The 15,112-nt window shown below is 45.6% G+C and overlaps 2 protein-coding genes across 2 annotated transcripts in view; one reads left to right on the plus strand and one right to left on the minus strand.

Annotated features, from left to right (window-relative positions):
* EPHX2 (epoxide hydrolase 2) overlaps positions 1–15,112 on the minus strand; it is a 64,871-nt gene that overhangs the window by 26,123 nt on the left and 23,636 nt on the right. The window contains exons 7-11 of the mRNA XM_036855683.1: positions 14,463–14,558; positions 13,854–13,932; positions 11,164–11,198; positions 3,403–3,429; positions 684–769 (exon numbers count right to left, since the gene is read on the minus strand). Of these exons, the coding sequence (XP_036711578.1) occupies positions 684–769; positions 3,403–3,429; positions 11,164–11,198; positions 13,854–13,932; positions 14,463–14,558 (323 nt within the window). The remainder of the gene's footprint in view (positions 1–683; positions 770–3,402; positions 3,430–11,163; positions 11,199–13,853; positions 13,933–14,462; positions 14,559–15,112) is intronic.
* LOC118896990 (10 kDa heat shock protein, mitochondrial-like) lies at positions 5,785–6,211 on the plus strand. The gene has a single exon (XM_036855684.1). It carries the CDS (start codon positions 5,846–5,848, stop codon positions 6,152–6,154), a length of 309 nt encoding a protein of 102 aa, XP_036711579.1. The 5' UTR covers positions 5,785–5,845; the 3' UTR covers positions 6,155–6,211.

Below are 15,112 nucleotides of genomic sequence, written 5' to 3' on the forward strand. Positions count from 1 at the left end.
TTAACTGCAGTTACCAGCTCAAATGGGGTGTGGCCACAAAGACCACCTGACTCTCCAGATTCAAAACCCACCATCTGAAAGCTCCCACTAGTGTCCTGAAATGTCATTCTGAGAATGATTATGAGTGATGTGATGGTGATCATGAAACAAGGTGGAGACCATATGTTGGAGACCATTCCAACCTGACATCTGTTTTACTGTATTTTGCAGGTTGAATAGTCAGGTAGGAGTGACCATTACCACTTTGTGGTTGAAGATACCAGGGCCTAACGGGTGAAGTGATTTGTCCCGTAGCCAGTTCAGGGTAAAAGTGAAAGCCACATTTTCTGACTTTGACCAGGGCTAAAGTGTCTCCTGGCACTCAGTTCTATGAATCGGACATCCCCTGCTGCCTCACTCCCTCCCCTCAAAGTCCACCCTCATTCTCCTGCATTCCCACTGGCTACTCAGGCCCTGAATTATGCGTTGCATTACTGGTGATTGGGACAGGCCTTGTGCCCAAGACATTAGCTCATTAAACCCTCCTTACTTATACACCAATGAGCTAAGGAGCTATGGTGTCACCTTCCCAGATAATAACCTATCGTTTTCAAGAAGTTTTCTGGAATTCAAGACCTGAGGAAGGAGTCTAGGGAATTTAAGTCCAGTGTGACCCAAATTCTTGATGCCCGAGGCCTAATTACCTCACTCTCTTGGGGTAGAAAAGAGCCATATTCCACACCAGCATGCCACCCCAGTCGTGGCCAATGAACACGGCTTGAGAGATCCCCTAGGAGGACAAAGAAGGGGGCTAAGTGTGAGTAGGTTTCTGGGACAGGGGATGGGTGCTGAGAGCCGGAGGCCTGGGGCTCCCCTTAGGCCTAACCGCAGCGGCGACTCCCAACAGCCTCCCCCTTGAAGCCTCTGGTCCCATGTACAGGCCCCACCGACCCTGCACACAAATGGTTGGCCTTTTAAATCTTCTCAGAAGACTGAGGCCATTGACCATGAATTCCCTCTCTACCTTCCCACAAATCAAACTTTGTTTCACCTTCTTTCCTCCCTTTTGTCTTCACGTTAGAATGCCCCCTCCCCTCCCCTCCGTGCTCATCTTTCATTGAGTGGTTATTATTCTGTTCCCCATTCTTTCGGATCTTTTCTACAAGCCTCAAAAGCATCCTTTACCTCGCAACTTCTCCCTGCACCTTCCTCTCCTCTGCTGCTGTAACCACAAACGACAGCTCCCTTCATGGAGGACCTTCTGTGTCACAGGCCCTTTATCTGGAATCCTCCCAGTAACCTTCGAACTCACATTTTACAAATGAAAAGATGGCTCACAGGGGTCGGGTGACTTGCCCAGCCTGCACGTAAATGGTAAATGATGGAACCGCCATTCAGACCCAGGTCCCCTAACCTAAAATCAGGCCCCCTCCTCTATGCCACCCGCAGACCGCTTTAGGGCCCTCCATCCTCCCCAGCCTCAACACCAGCTGGAAAGGTGGTTCCTTGCCTCAGCTCTCTGCCACGCTCCGTCTCCTGTGTTCTCCGGCTTCTCACAGTGGTTTATATCAGGTGCCTCCCTAACGACCTTCCTAAGTCCCTCCAGTGGCTTCTTCCCTGCCACGCCCAAGTCCACTGAAACTTCTCTCTTAAAGGCTACTAATCACTAATAATTTCTTTTCCCCCTCTTGGTTCTCATTCTTCCGATTGTTCTGCAGTGTGAGTGAAAAAAAATGCTGCCTGGCGTATCAGTAAACAAAGGATGTTGCAGCCATCAGGTCACTGCAGTCACCCCGATGGTGAACCCTGAGGGGACTCAGGATGGAGACAAACAGGCTGCCCACTGCCAAGCCCTCAGTCACTGCAGCCACCCTCAGTGGGGCACCCGGAGGGGATTCAGGATGGAGAAAAGCAGGATACCGGCCCCCAGCTAGCAGAGGTGCATGTCGAAGGAATGATTTCTATGAGCCCAGACTCTTGCACCTTCCAATACAGAGAAAAATGTTAAATTCTTTAACTTGAGATGTCTGGTTTTCTTTAATTAACAGTAATCTTTTGATGTTCCGACTACCTAGTCTTTGTTGCAGAAACTACTATATATCCTGGTTCCTCTCTTACCTCTCTGGAAGCGGTCTCAGAGCTAGCTATCTGAGATGCTGTATCCGGGCTTAAGTCCTCAGTTTGTCCACCAAATAAAACACAATTCTCAACCTTTAGGTTGTGCTTTTTTTTTTAGTCAACAGCAGCATGAGGCATTTCCTTTGAAACATTCTTCCCTGGGCTTCTGTGACACTGTGCTTTCCAGACTCTTCTTACTTCCCTGAGTCTACTACTCCCTCTCTACCTCTCACTTGGGACTATTCCACGGCTCAGCCTTCAGGCCTGTCGTTGGGGAGCTCACCTCCTCCAAAGGTTTCAGGCACCACCTCCAGGTGGCAAATGACCACCTCATCTGGTCACCCAGGTCGTCCAGGTTGGCCCAGTCTCCTTCCCACATATCCTAGCCATGACTGGGCTGGGGACGGACACCTGACCCAGCTGGCCAGCAACCACAGAGACTCCCTCTCAACCATGAGAATAAGAGACGTTCCCAGCCAGGTGGAAATCTTCCAGAAATAGTCAGGAGTGGGGCGGCCACACTGGGCCTTAGCTATCCCCATCACACTCAAAAGTTCCAAAAAGCCAGTTCCACAGGACTGAGAATCTGCAGAGGATGGGACGTGACATTGTTACCGCACGTCCTACACCAGGCCCTGCTGTAGATCTGGAACTCCTTCGTCATCTCAGTTGCTTCTTTCAACGCACACCCAGTGAACAGGAGAAAGATCCCACTGCTCTGAGGTTCTCTCTTAGCCCCCCCGCACTGCCACTGTCCTGGCTGGGCTCTCTGCCCCCTCAGCCATGCTGCGGTGTCTCCCTTCTGCCATGTGACCTGACTGAGGATGGCAGAGTATGTACCTGAGTCTCAGAACAGTGTGTGTGCCCTGCAGCAGCGTATTCTCAGATGACCACTATTGATCGTTTTCATTGAGTTTGACATTCCAAACCATGTTAAACGAAGACATTCAATTTTAAATATTTCAAAAGGGATGGAAGTTTTAAGAAGTTGGGAATTATTAGCCTATCGGATGTTTCCCAAACTTCTTCAGCTGGCACTAAGGCTCTTCATCTGGCTTAAAGCCAACAGAGACATTTTATTCCCTGGAAGATGCTTTTCATGAAACAAGAACCAAAACAATCTCACCTCTATATTCTCCAAACCTGTCTTTATAATCCCTTCCGACCCACCATCCCACCTTCCGCCTCCCATACCGCTCCCTTGAGGGCTCTAACAGCTGACACCTTCAAAGGTTACATCTTTTCTTTAATTGCCCAGTTCCAAACAGAATTCTCCAAAGAGATCAGTTCAAAATAATTACTTACCAAATTATCCAGGAAGGTGACCATGTCCTAAGAAAAAAAACACACACACAAAGTCAGAACTGTATCCATCACCTCAGCGGCTTTGAGGTTAGAATTACTATGTTTGCCTTGGTTACAGTCTGAATTGTGTCCCCCACCTTCCCCCCCGCGAAATTCATATGCTGAAGCCCAAACCCTAACCCCTGGTACTTCAGAATGTGACTCTATTTGGAGATAGGGTCTTAAGTAAAGATGTGATTAAGTTAAATGGGGTCATTAGGGTGGGTCCTGATCCAATATAAGACAGAAGATTTGGACACAGACACATACAGAGGAAAGACCACGTGAAGACAAAAGCAGCAGATGGTCATCTATTGATACAAGCCTCACATGAAACCCTGCTGATACCCTGATCTTGAACTTCCAGCCTCCAGAATGGTGAGAGGTAAATTCCTGTTGTTTAAGCCACTCAGTCTATACTGCTTTCCCATGGCAGCCCCAGCAAACTAACACCACATTCAATCACTTCACACTAGCTTTTTAGTTATCTCCCTTCCCCTTCCAGCATCCTCTCGTAACCACACAGACTCCCAACAGACCCAGTGAATTATTCAGGGTAGGTCAGCACACATCCCTAACTGAAGTGGACCATTCTCAATGTAAGACAGAAATCATGGCTCCTTCCCTGGAAGGAGAAAGGGGAAGAAAACTGCCCTGGAGAGGTCTGGCTGCTTACCTCGCCCCAGGATGGTCAGCTCCTGCTCCCCATCCCCCAACAGACGTGGACACCTGGCCACATGGCCGGCAACCACGGAGCCTGAAAAAGGTGTATGAGGTGCTGAGGAAGTGTCTCCACACGCAGTTATGTTCTGAGATTCTGGGCATGGGAGGAAGGGTCACCTAGAATCAGGGCCGGCACGGTTGTATGGGCCACGTGCGAATGAGCAGGTAGGGGAACCCTGCTGGGGACATAGTGGAGGGAGGACAGGGCAGACATGTGGAGGGAATGAAGCGGAGACCAGATGGGCCGCCCAGCCCTGCAGAAAGCAACTGTGGCTTCCTGTTTCCCAGCCCTGCTCCTCTGAAAAACTCCCAGATAACTTGTCAGCACCACCCGTTCACCTGAGCCAATGCGAGGGGCCTCTGCTCGCTACAATACGTCGACAGAGCTGCGTGTATGGAGCCCTTGCTCAGCACCATCGTTTCCTCTCCCCTCAAGCGGAGCTGCAGGGAGCGGGTGTGTCTTCACTTTACAGATGAGGAAACCGAGGCTCAGACGGGTTAAATGATGCAGCCGAGACCACACAGCTAGTAGTGGCAGGACTGGGACTGATCCCAGGTCTATTTGATTTCACAACCTCAAAATCAAAACTTTCAAAGGCATCCTTTTTTATTACGTAGACCAACGACTTTATTTTAAATATTTTCCAGCTCCGGAATCCTCCCCTCTTTCTACCATTTGGGAAGTAATCTTAATTTGTCTTTGATTCTCCAGATAAATGTCCTCGTTGGGAGCTATAGAGATTGCACAGGCAAGAGTTTGAAGAGTTGGAAAATAGATGCAATTGTATTTCCATCATCTACTATTCTAGGTGCTTCCAAAATAAAGGGTGATTTTTCTTCCTCCTCTGGGCTGGGTCTATTTTTTCTTCTAAATTAAGCAAGGAGATGGAAATTTCAGGACAGCAGGAGACAGAGACAAGACAAAAGCCCACAGCCCACAGCTGTGGGTATCTCTTCCCATAGCCCTCGTATCTCTGCCCCAAGAGCATCAGAGAGTGTTCAGATATTCCCCACCCTGGTCTCAGTCCTCTGCTGGGGAACCTTCCAAGATGGACACCCCCTTTTAGGGAAGGAGAAGATGCGATGCAGAGTTCTGTCTACACCAGTGACTGCTTCCAAGGGAAAAGCTGTTAACAGATGTCTGATTCCTTTTGAGGCCCCTGCCCCCAAGCCTGCCCTGTAAACCCAGGGCCATGATGCCAACTTCACGTGGTGGGGAGACAATGGGCAAGCCTCTCATTGGCCCCTGAAAGCAATATTAAAAAGCAACAACAGGGCTTCCCTGGTGGTGCAGTGGTTAAGAATCCACCTGCCAATGCAGGGGACACTGGAGCCCTGGTCCAGGAAGATCCCACATGCCGTGGAACAACTAAGCCCGCGAGCCACAACTACTGAGCCCACGCGCCTAGAGCCCGTGCTCCGCAACAAGAGAAGCCACCACGATAAGAAGCCCGTGCACCGCAATGAAGAGTAGCCCCTGCTCGCCGCAACTAGAGAAAGCCCGCACGCAGCAACAAAGACCCAACTCAGCCAAAAATAAATAAATAAATAAACAAACAAATTAATTAATTAATTAATTTTTTAAAAAAAGCAACAACAGACATGTCCAGAGGGCCAGACTGCACGCCCCTCCTGGCAGCAGTAGCATGAGAGCAGAGTACGAACTACAGTGGCTGGAGTCATGGCAGGACAGGCATTTAGAAAGTTTCTTCCCCTCTTTGGCCAAGTATTAGTTGAAAGAAGTGCAGCCAAACCTGTATCCAAAGGAGGCATTATGCTTCCAGAAAAAACTCAAGGAAAAGTATTGCAAGCAACAGTAGTCGCTGTTGGATCGGGCTCTAAAGGAAAGGTTGGAGAGATTCAACTAGTTAGCATGAAAGTTGGAGATGAAGTTCTCTTCCCAGAATATGGACGCACCAAAGTAGTTCTAGACGACAAGGATTACTTCTTATTTAGAGATGGTGACATTCTTGGAAAATACGTAGACTGAAATAAGTCACTATTGAAATGGCATCACTGAGGCTGCCCATTCCACTCAAGTTCTGAAATCTTTTCATCATGTAAATAATTTCCATGTTTCTCTTTTATAATAAACTAAGGATAAAAAAAAAAGCAAGCACAGATGACAGGTTCCACTGGTGAAATTACACACGTTTGTTTTTAGAAGGAGGCTCACAGTATTGGTGTAATTCACTTCAATCATTTATTTTCATCTTCCCCCCCAAAGAGAGGGGAACAATTATTGAATGGTGTCAGGAGGTCTTTTGAACCCTCTATTATATGGACTGAATGTCTGTGTCCCCTCAAAATTCCTATGTTTGAAGCCCTAATCCCCAGTGTGACTGTATTTGAAGACAGGGTCTTTACAGAAGTAATTACAGTTACATGAGGTCATGAGGGTGCGGCCCTGACCTGATAAGATTAGCGTTCTTATAAGAAGAGTCCCAGAGAGCCGGCTCTCTCTCACTGCCATGTGAAGACAGCGAGAAGGTGGTCACCCACAGGCCAGGAGAGGGTGCTCGCCAGAACCTGACCCTGCTGACACCCAGATCTCAGAACTGTGAGAAATACATTTCTGTTGTTTAAACCACCTGGTCGGGCTTCCCTGGTGGCGCAGTGGTTGAGAATCTGCCTGCCAATGCAGGGGACACGGGTTCGAGCCCTGGTCTGGGAAGATCCCACATGCCGCGGAGCAACTAGGCCCGTGAGCCACAATTACTGAGCCTGCGCGTCTGGAGCCTGTGCTCCGCAACAAGAGAGGCCACGATAGTGAGAGGCCCGCGCACCGCGATGAAGAGTGGTCCCCGCTCGCCGCAACTAGAGAAAAGCCCTTGCACAGAAACGAAGACCCAACACAGCCATAAATAAAAATAAATAAATAAATAAAATTTAAAAATTAAAATAAAATAATAAGAAAGATATATTATAAACAAATTAAAAACAACAACAACAACAACAACAAAAAACCCACCTGGTCTGTGGTGTTACGTCAGCTTGTTATGTCAGCCCAAGCCAACTAACGTACACACTAATGGGGAATTTAGCTGAGGGTTTCCCAGAAATCCTATAACATGCAAAGTGGCAGCACCCATGAGGTTCCCGATGAGGAACAAACAGACTGATGTAAGAGTGTCTCTAAGGGATGAAGGGTGCAGAATTGTGGTCCAGCTACAGTGGTTGAGGTGAGCTGGGACCCCCATCAGCGAGAGAAGCGATTAAGGAAGAATGGGGGAAATTAAATAGGTGCAGGGACGCCTTTACCTTCTCCTTCTAGGACCCCCAGCTGATGTTGTCCAAACCACTCCCTCAGCACTACAGTTTTATTCATAGCATCTCTCTGCTTTCTTTTTTCTTTATTATTCCTTTAACTTTGGGGTTCTCAGACTGGCTCCTCAGACTTGCCCGAGCACGGGCTGCTGTTTGCTGAGTCCACGCCTCTGCTGTGGAAGCAACTCAGAGCGTGGGCTTTGCTTTTCAGCAACTTGCAGAGGCTGTTCACAGGTCAAAGTGGAATCAAGGTCACTAATTCCAGGGCAGCCAGAATCTTGTGCTATTCCTGGGACCATTTCATTTCTAACAAGAAACTGCCTCATTCTCACAGCTTCCTGAAAGATCCCTGGTCCTGGTGAAATTGTTTCCAGAAGGAAGGCCCTGGATGCACACACATTCTCAGGGGCCTACCCTGGTAACTATCTATTGGAAAACTCACTTAGTGTACTTTGCCATTCGGACAGGTAGGATTATACCTGGACATGCCAGGTCCCCTCATCCTGCTGGTAAGAAGCATCTGCAATTCCATCCCTTCCCTCCCAAACCTCCATCACCAACACACAACCCAGTAAGCTCCCTGCTTAACAACATCTATCCTCACAGTTAAAACTCACTCAGCGCCTGCTATGGACCAGATACTACTTAAGTGCTGGGGATGCAGCAATGAACCAAACAGACCAAACCCATGATGTCAGGGGAACTTTAATTTAAAAACAGAGAGGACAATCGACAGATGAATGGATAAAGAAGATGTGGCACATATATACAATGGAATATTACTCGGCTATAAAAAGAAATGAAATTGAGTTATTTGTAGTGAGGTGGATGGACCTAGAGTCTGTCATACAGAGTGAAGTAAGTCAGAAAGAGAAAAACAAATACCATATGCTAACACATATATATGGAATCTAAAAAAAAAAAAAGTTTATGAAGAACCTAGGGGCAGGACAGGAATAAAGACGCAGGTGTAGAGAATGGACTTGTGGACACAGGGAGGGGGAAGGGTAAGCTGGGACAAAGTGAGAGAGTGGCATGGACATATATACACTACCAAATGTAAAGTAGATAGCTAGTGGGAAGCAGCCGCATAGCACAGGTAGATCAGCTCGGTGCTCTGTGACCACCTAGAGGGGTGGGATAGGGAGGGTGGGAGGGAGACGCAAGAGGGAGGAGATATGGGGATGTATGTATATGCATAGCTGATTCACTGTTATAAAGCAGAAACTAACACACCATTGTAAAGCAATTATACTCCAATAAGGATGTTAAAAAAAAAAAAGAGAGACAGAATATGTTGTGATCCCCCTACCCCTTTCCCCCAACTACAGTGGTTCCTCTGTCTCCTTAGACCTCTTCAAGGATCTGATGGCAACTGTGGGTCTTCTCCCAGGAAAATACTCATGGGCACCTTTGCCTCAACCTCTGCACACACTACCAGGGGTTCATGGACTCCCGAGGGTCTGCACTCCATAGATGAAGTGTCCCTCATCCCTGCTGGACTGCCTGCAGGCCACTATTTTTTCACTTTCCAATTAACAGAGAAGCTGGAGACTAGTTCAGCGTTATTTCCACAGCCCACAAACTGCGAATCACGCTCAGGTCTCGAGGGGCCTTGGAGAGCATGAAGCCCACCCATTCACTGTATTTTACACCTGACAGCATGATCTGGAAAGGTTAAATGACTTACCCAAGGTCACACCCAATGAAAGGGACAACTGGGTGGAGATAAACCTCCCAACATTAATGAACTTTAGAAGATAGTGGGGTAATGTTATAAGTCATAATTCTAGCTATTACTTTAAAATGTATATCTCAGAAATAACTAAATTTCCTTGTCAATTGCATTATTATGAACTTTCATCAAATCTTTAACCGTGGTCATTTTTAAGTCTTTTGTCATTTACAGACAGTTCTGGGTATACTCTGATGCTTTTGCAAAAATGTTCCTATAAAAGGGTTTCATCTTCAAGGAATTCATGGAAAAGACTCTGACAAGTACAGGTTTCTGGTAACTGACTATACTGCTGAACTGAATAAATAAGCATTTTCAGAACTCTAATGGAAAACTGATGAATTCATAAAAGTGCTAACAAAAGATCAAGATAAAAAAAATTAATTACATGGGACTGAGTGAACTGATGAGGATGATTATAATTTTTGTGACTTTCAGTTTGAATAAAAAAAAAAAAATCCCACAAGGACTCAGAGGCAAAAAATATACAAATCAATTATCACTGCAAAGTAAAGGAGCTGTTGCAGTGGAGGATTACTGGACTGAATGTCAATATCATGACATAGTATGAGTGTGTTTCATGTTTGGTAATTGCAATCATTGTTGCTTTTGTTGTGGTCATCCATTTACAATGCTTGGTGTCAGTGTATTTATCTCTTGTAAAAATAAAATACAGTGTGTGTGTGTGTGTGTGAAAAAAAAAAAAAAAGAAGATAGTGGGGTTTTTTATTTGTTTGTTTTTTAATATATCTTGGCTGCGCTGCGTAGCATGTGGGATCTTAGTTCCCCGACCAGGGATCAAACCTGCCCCTCCTGCAGTAGAAGCGCAGAGTCTTAACCACTGGACCCCCAGGGAAGTCCCGTTAATGAACTTTAGAAGACAGTGTTATTGCTGTGTCGCATCCCAATATTCCTAATTGGGAATCCTAGGACTACAAACGTACAGAGAATAGGTTTATGGTCCCTTAAAGGTACCCATTCTAAAACAAATAACAGTTGTTTGATGAACTGGCACACAAATTTATAGTTAAGAAGAAAGGGTTTTCAATACTTTTGAGGGGGAAGGTAGTTGAGAAAAAAATTTTAGGGGCACTTAAGAGTAAGCACCATTAAGGATCTTCATTATGTTTTCTATAACCCTGTATTTTAAAGATGATAGAGGCTGGTGAGATCTTGGCAAGTTCAGGGGGTAGATCCGAGCAAGAAGTGGCAGAGTGAAAGAGGCAAAGATTCAGAAACTGAGGAAGGAAGGACACCCTAACTGGAAACTAAGTTTTTTCCCATGCTCCCCTTATGAGACATCAAGCCTACATGTGGGGCCTGATGGGGTGCTCCAGGCAGAGATGTGACCCTCCTAGATGAAGGCTTTCTGTAATTTTAGCATAATCACTGGCATCGCCAGTTTTCTGGCCAAGCAGGAGGCTGTTTCTTCCTCTCGGTCCCTCCAGCCTTTGCTTTTGCTCCAGGGCTGATGGAGGTTTGGGTGGCAGTCTCTCCTCACCTCAGCCTTGGCCTTCCTCTGCAAGCTCTAAGATGAGGGTCCCTCTCCCCGATGGTGCGTATGCCTGTCTTAGAACAGGAACGCCTCTGCAGTCCCCAGTCCACACACTAACTCCCTAGATCTGGCCAACAATGTGTTTACCACAATAAAGTGATTTTTTAAATTCTCAGAATGGAAAGGTGATATGGTGGAGTAGCTAAAAGCAGGAGCATGGGAGCAGGGTTTAAACCTGGCTCTACAAGCTGTTGACCTCAGGCAGTTACTTAACCTCCCCATGACTCAGTTTCCTCTTCCATCAAATGCTTAGAAAAGTACTTGATATACAGTCAACGTTGGCTATTATTTCAAAATACTTCGACTTTCAGAAAGAATTTGTACCCAACTGTTGTGAAATGCTGCTTTCCTAGGTTTTAAATGAACACCCACACTTCTGTCTTATATCAATGAAAACCCAAGGATGGAGAAGTTACAGATGTTACCCAAAGATCCTTCTTACGTTGCATAACACTTCCACGGAATATTCTTCTATTTCTGCAATTAAAAATAAAAGAAATACACTTAATTTGCATGTTTAAAAATTACCAGCAAACTAGAAGAGCCCCTTTGGCAAAACAAATATATATATCATATTAAATTCTTAGGTTGATATAGTCTGCTTGCTTATTTTTGTTGTTGTTGCCTGTGCTTTTGGTGTCATATCCATGAAACCTTTGCCAATACCAACATCATGAAACTTTTCCACTATGTTTTCATTTAGGAATTTTAGTGTCAGGTCTTCAGTTTAAGCCTTTAATCCATTTTGGGTTGGTTTTTGTAGACGGTGTAAGATAAGGGTCCAATTTCATTATTTTGCATATGGATATTCAGTTTTTCCAACACTATTTGTTGAAGAGACTGTCCTTTCCCCATTGAGTGGCCTTGGCACCCTTGTTGAAGGTCATCTGACCAGATACACAAGGGTTCATTTCTGGACTCTCTATTCCATTGGTATAAATGTCTGTCTTTATACCAATACCATACTGTATTACTGTAGCCTTGTAATATATTTTGAAATCAAGAAGTATGAGTCCTCCAGCTTTGTTCTTTCTTAAGATTGATTTGACTATTTGTAGTCTTTTGTGGATCCATATGAATTGTAGAATTGTTTTTTCTATTTTTGTAAAAAATGTCATTGGGATTTTGATAGGGATTGCATTGACTCTGTAGATTGCTTTGGGCAGTATGGACATTTTACCAATAATAGCAATTCCAGAAAAGAAAAAGAAAGAAAAACAGAGAAAACAGAAGAAAAAATTTATCAAAGAAATAATTCAAGAAAATTTCCAAGAACTGAAAGTTAAGTGTACCCAGCAAAGTAGATGAAAAAAGACCCATATCATAGCACAATACCATAACATTTTAGAACACAACAGATAAAGATCCTAAAAGTCTCAAGGGTAAGGAAAAAAGGTAACATGGCACTGGAATGCTGTATAGCAACAAGGGAAGCTAGAAAACACTAGGACAAAGGCTTCATAATTTTAAGGGAAAATAATTTGTTACTTAAAATCTACTGCCAAATGATCTGAAATTTATACACAAATGATCTGAAATGTACATATATGCACCTGGCTTTAGAATCATTGCACTTGGCTTTAGAATTAATGTTATGTATGATCTTTGACAACAGTTAACATGTAAATTATGTTTTTCTTTAAAAAAAAAGAGTCATAATTAGGGTATGACCATAAGTCCCAGTTTGTCCAGGACAGTTTTAGTTTATGTGTTATTATTAATAGTTTCTCTTTTAATAGTGTTGTAGTTTGAACGATAAAATTATATTACTAAGTAATGCCCACGGGATTCAGGGAAGATTGCAGTATAGATAAATAAAAATAAACATTTAAATAATGAAGTAAAAAAAAAAAAGATGTCTTTCCTGAATATTTGGACTGAAGTCCTTCCTTTTGTCTAAAATGCTTCTGCATTGTTCAAGAGGCAGTAAGCAGAAGCTGAGTCGACACCATGACATTTAGGGAACAACCACGGAAGCACATCTCTGTCACGACAGCCTGAGTGGCCTGGTGGTGCCCTCCTGAGTGACTGAGAGCCCCAGCCCGTGTCAGCGGGCTTCAGACTCAACACAACAGGCCTGACGTGCACGCAGCCAAAGCAGCTCAGAAAAGGGGTGGTGAGCTGCTGCTCGGCTTGCTAAGCTGCTAAGAGCATCACTGACCATGGAAGGACCAGCGACTCTGCTGCACACCTGGCCGCTTCCCATTCCTGCCTCCACCCGGGGTTCTTAAAGGTTTGGGGCTGAGGATCCCTCTGAAACTGATAAAAACAATGGACTCCCCCCTCCCCAAGGAAAATGCTCATAGACCCACACATGTTCTCAAGGGTCCACAGGTCCCTGACACCCATCCTTGGAAAGATTCCCACTGGGATCCATAGACGCTGGGTTAAGAATCTGGCCTATGAATTACCATATGATCTAGCAGTTCCACTTCTGGGTATATACCCCAAAGAATTGACAGGAGGGACTCAAAGAGATATTTGTACACCCATGTTCATAGCAGCAGTATTCACAGTAGCAACCCAAGTGTCCATCGATGGATGAATGGATAAACAAACCGCGGTCTATACATACAACAGAATATTATTCATCCTTAAAAAGGAAGGAAATTGTGACATATGCTATAACATGGATGAACCTTGAAGACATTATGCTAAGTGAAGTCAGTCAGTCACAAAAGGATAAATACTGTATGATCCACTTAGATGAGGTACCTAGACTAGTCAAATTTATAGAGTGAGAGAGCAGAAGTGCGCTTGCTGGGGGCTGAGGGGAGGGAGAATGGGGAGTTATTGTTTAATGGGTACAGAGTTTCAGTTCTGCAAGATGAAAATAGTTCTGGAGCTGGATGGTACCTCCTACATCCTATATCCTCAATGGCTAGCAGGAGAGTCCCTTGGGGCACAGGCCATTGGGTTTCTTGTATTCATTCAGAGTATGAGGAGGAGAGACATCTGGGGCCGAAAGTGCACAGACACGGACACTGCAGGAGCTGGGAAGGGAGGGGGAAGTCAGACCCCCTTGAAGGGCTGCCTGCTCTGACCTGGGACCAGGGGAAGACAGTGCAGTTGGAGAGCTCAGACAGTCAGAAGGCATGACCAACACCGACAGCCGTAAAACAGCTAACCCACCAGGAGGAGCAGATGACTCTCCATAGCCTTTCATGTCCACAGCTAGTACCCGGAAGCCCGCCTGGGCCAGAGCAGGGATCTAGAAAAGAAACAATTCAGACCCTCTCCAGTGTGGGCTCATCAGTGTTTTGCTGACACCACCTCTTTGCTTCCTTCTATCTCCCTGTTATTGTAAATGGCTCAATTGAAAGTGCCACACGGCACGACCTGGTGTCCTCATCATGGGGCTGGAATGAGCCCACCCGGCTGCCATGGATGGTGGTAGGGTTTGTGCACTGCACCTAATGCCACACCTGACAGAGCACCTTTCCTAGCAAAGACCTTGCAGATTTCTATATTCATTACAGAGATTTCCCAGCAGGTGGCATAAAGCATCTTGAGGAAGTATGCTTGTTTTTAATCTGCAAAGGTGGCCTACAGGCTAGCACAGCTCTGAGCTCTGGAGCAATCTCCGGCCCCAACATTTCATAGATATCGTGGTCATACTTGGGAGATGATGTTCCACGGTAAGGTGCCAGCTTCTTAATGATATTCCAGGCTGCCTCACACCATCTAGACTCTTCTCTCCCCTCACCCTGACTGGGGCGCACTTCCCCCAGTTTCCCTTACCTGGTACCTCCAAGAGAACCAGCTCTCCGGAAATCCATGGCAGAGGCACACGGCAGGGCCGGAGCCCAGCTCCACAAAATGCAGACACATCCCAGGCTGTAGAAGAGAGAGGTGAGCGGGGAGTGACCTCAGCGCAGGCCGGGGGTAACCAGGCACCTCTTCCGTAGATTGCCCCGGGCCATTTCAATACGTTGCCAGATCGCACCTGACCCAGCTTTCTCAGCTAAAAACCCACCAATGTTAGAAGAAAATGTCTGAGAAGAGACAAGTGATCAAACTGTGCAATAAAAACAGGCAGTTTCACTGGAACAAGAAGAGCCTGAAAAGAAGATCATAATGTTGGAAAACAAAACACCTTGGCCTTCCTCCCTAAAAGGCCCTCATCCTGTCAGAGTTTCTGCTGTCATTTGACATGTTTTCCGTATTTTAAACTGGGGGCTGATTTTGTACAGGGCATGGTATTCACATGAAGGTGCAGAATACTATGATTATTTCATTAAAAGCTGTTTATCTCTTGAATATGAAAATTTTTTCCAGCTTTGCTATACTTCTGGTCCTTTGTGGGCTACATGGGTATGGCCAAGACTGCTGGGGCCCAATATCCACCTTCTTTCCTTCTTCTTGGCTCCTGCTGGTATTTTCCTGGCCTC

This window comes from Balaenoptera musculus, chromosome 6 (genome assembly GCF_009873245.2).
Source record: "Balaenoptera musculus isolate JJ_BM4_2016_0621 chromosome 6, mBalMus1.pri.v3, whole genome shotgun sequence".
In the NCBI taxonomy this organism is placed as follows: domain Eukaryota; kingdom Metazoa; phylum Chordata; class Mammalia; order Artiodactyla; family Balaenopteridae; genus Balaenoptera; species Balaenoptera musculus.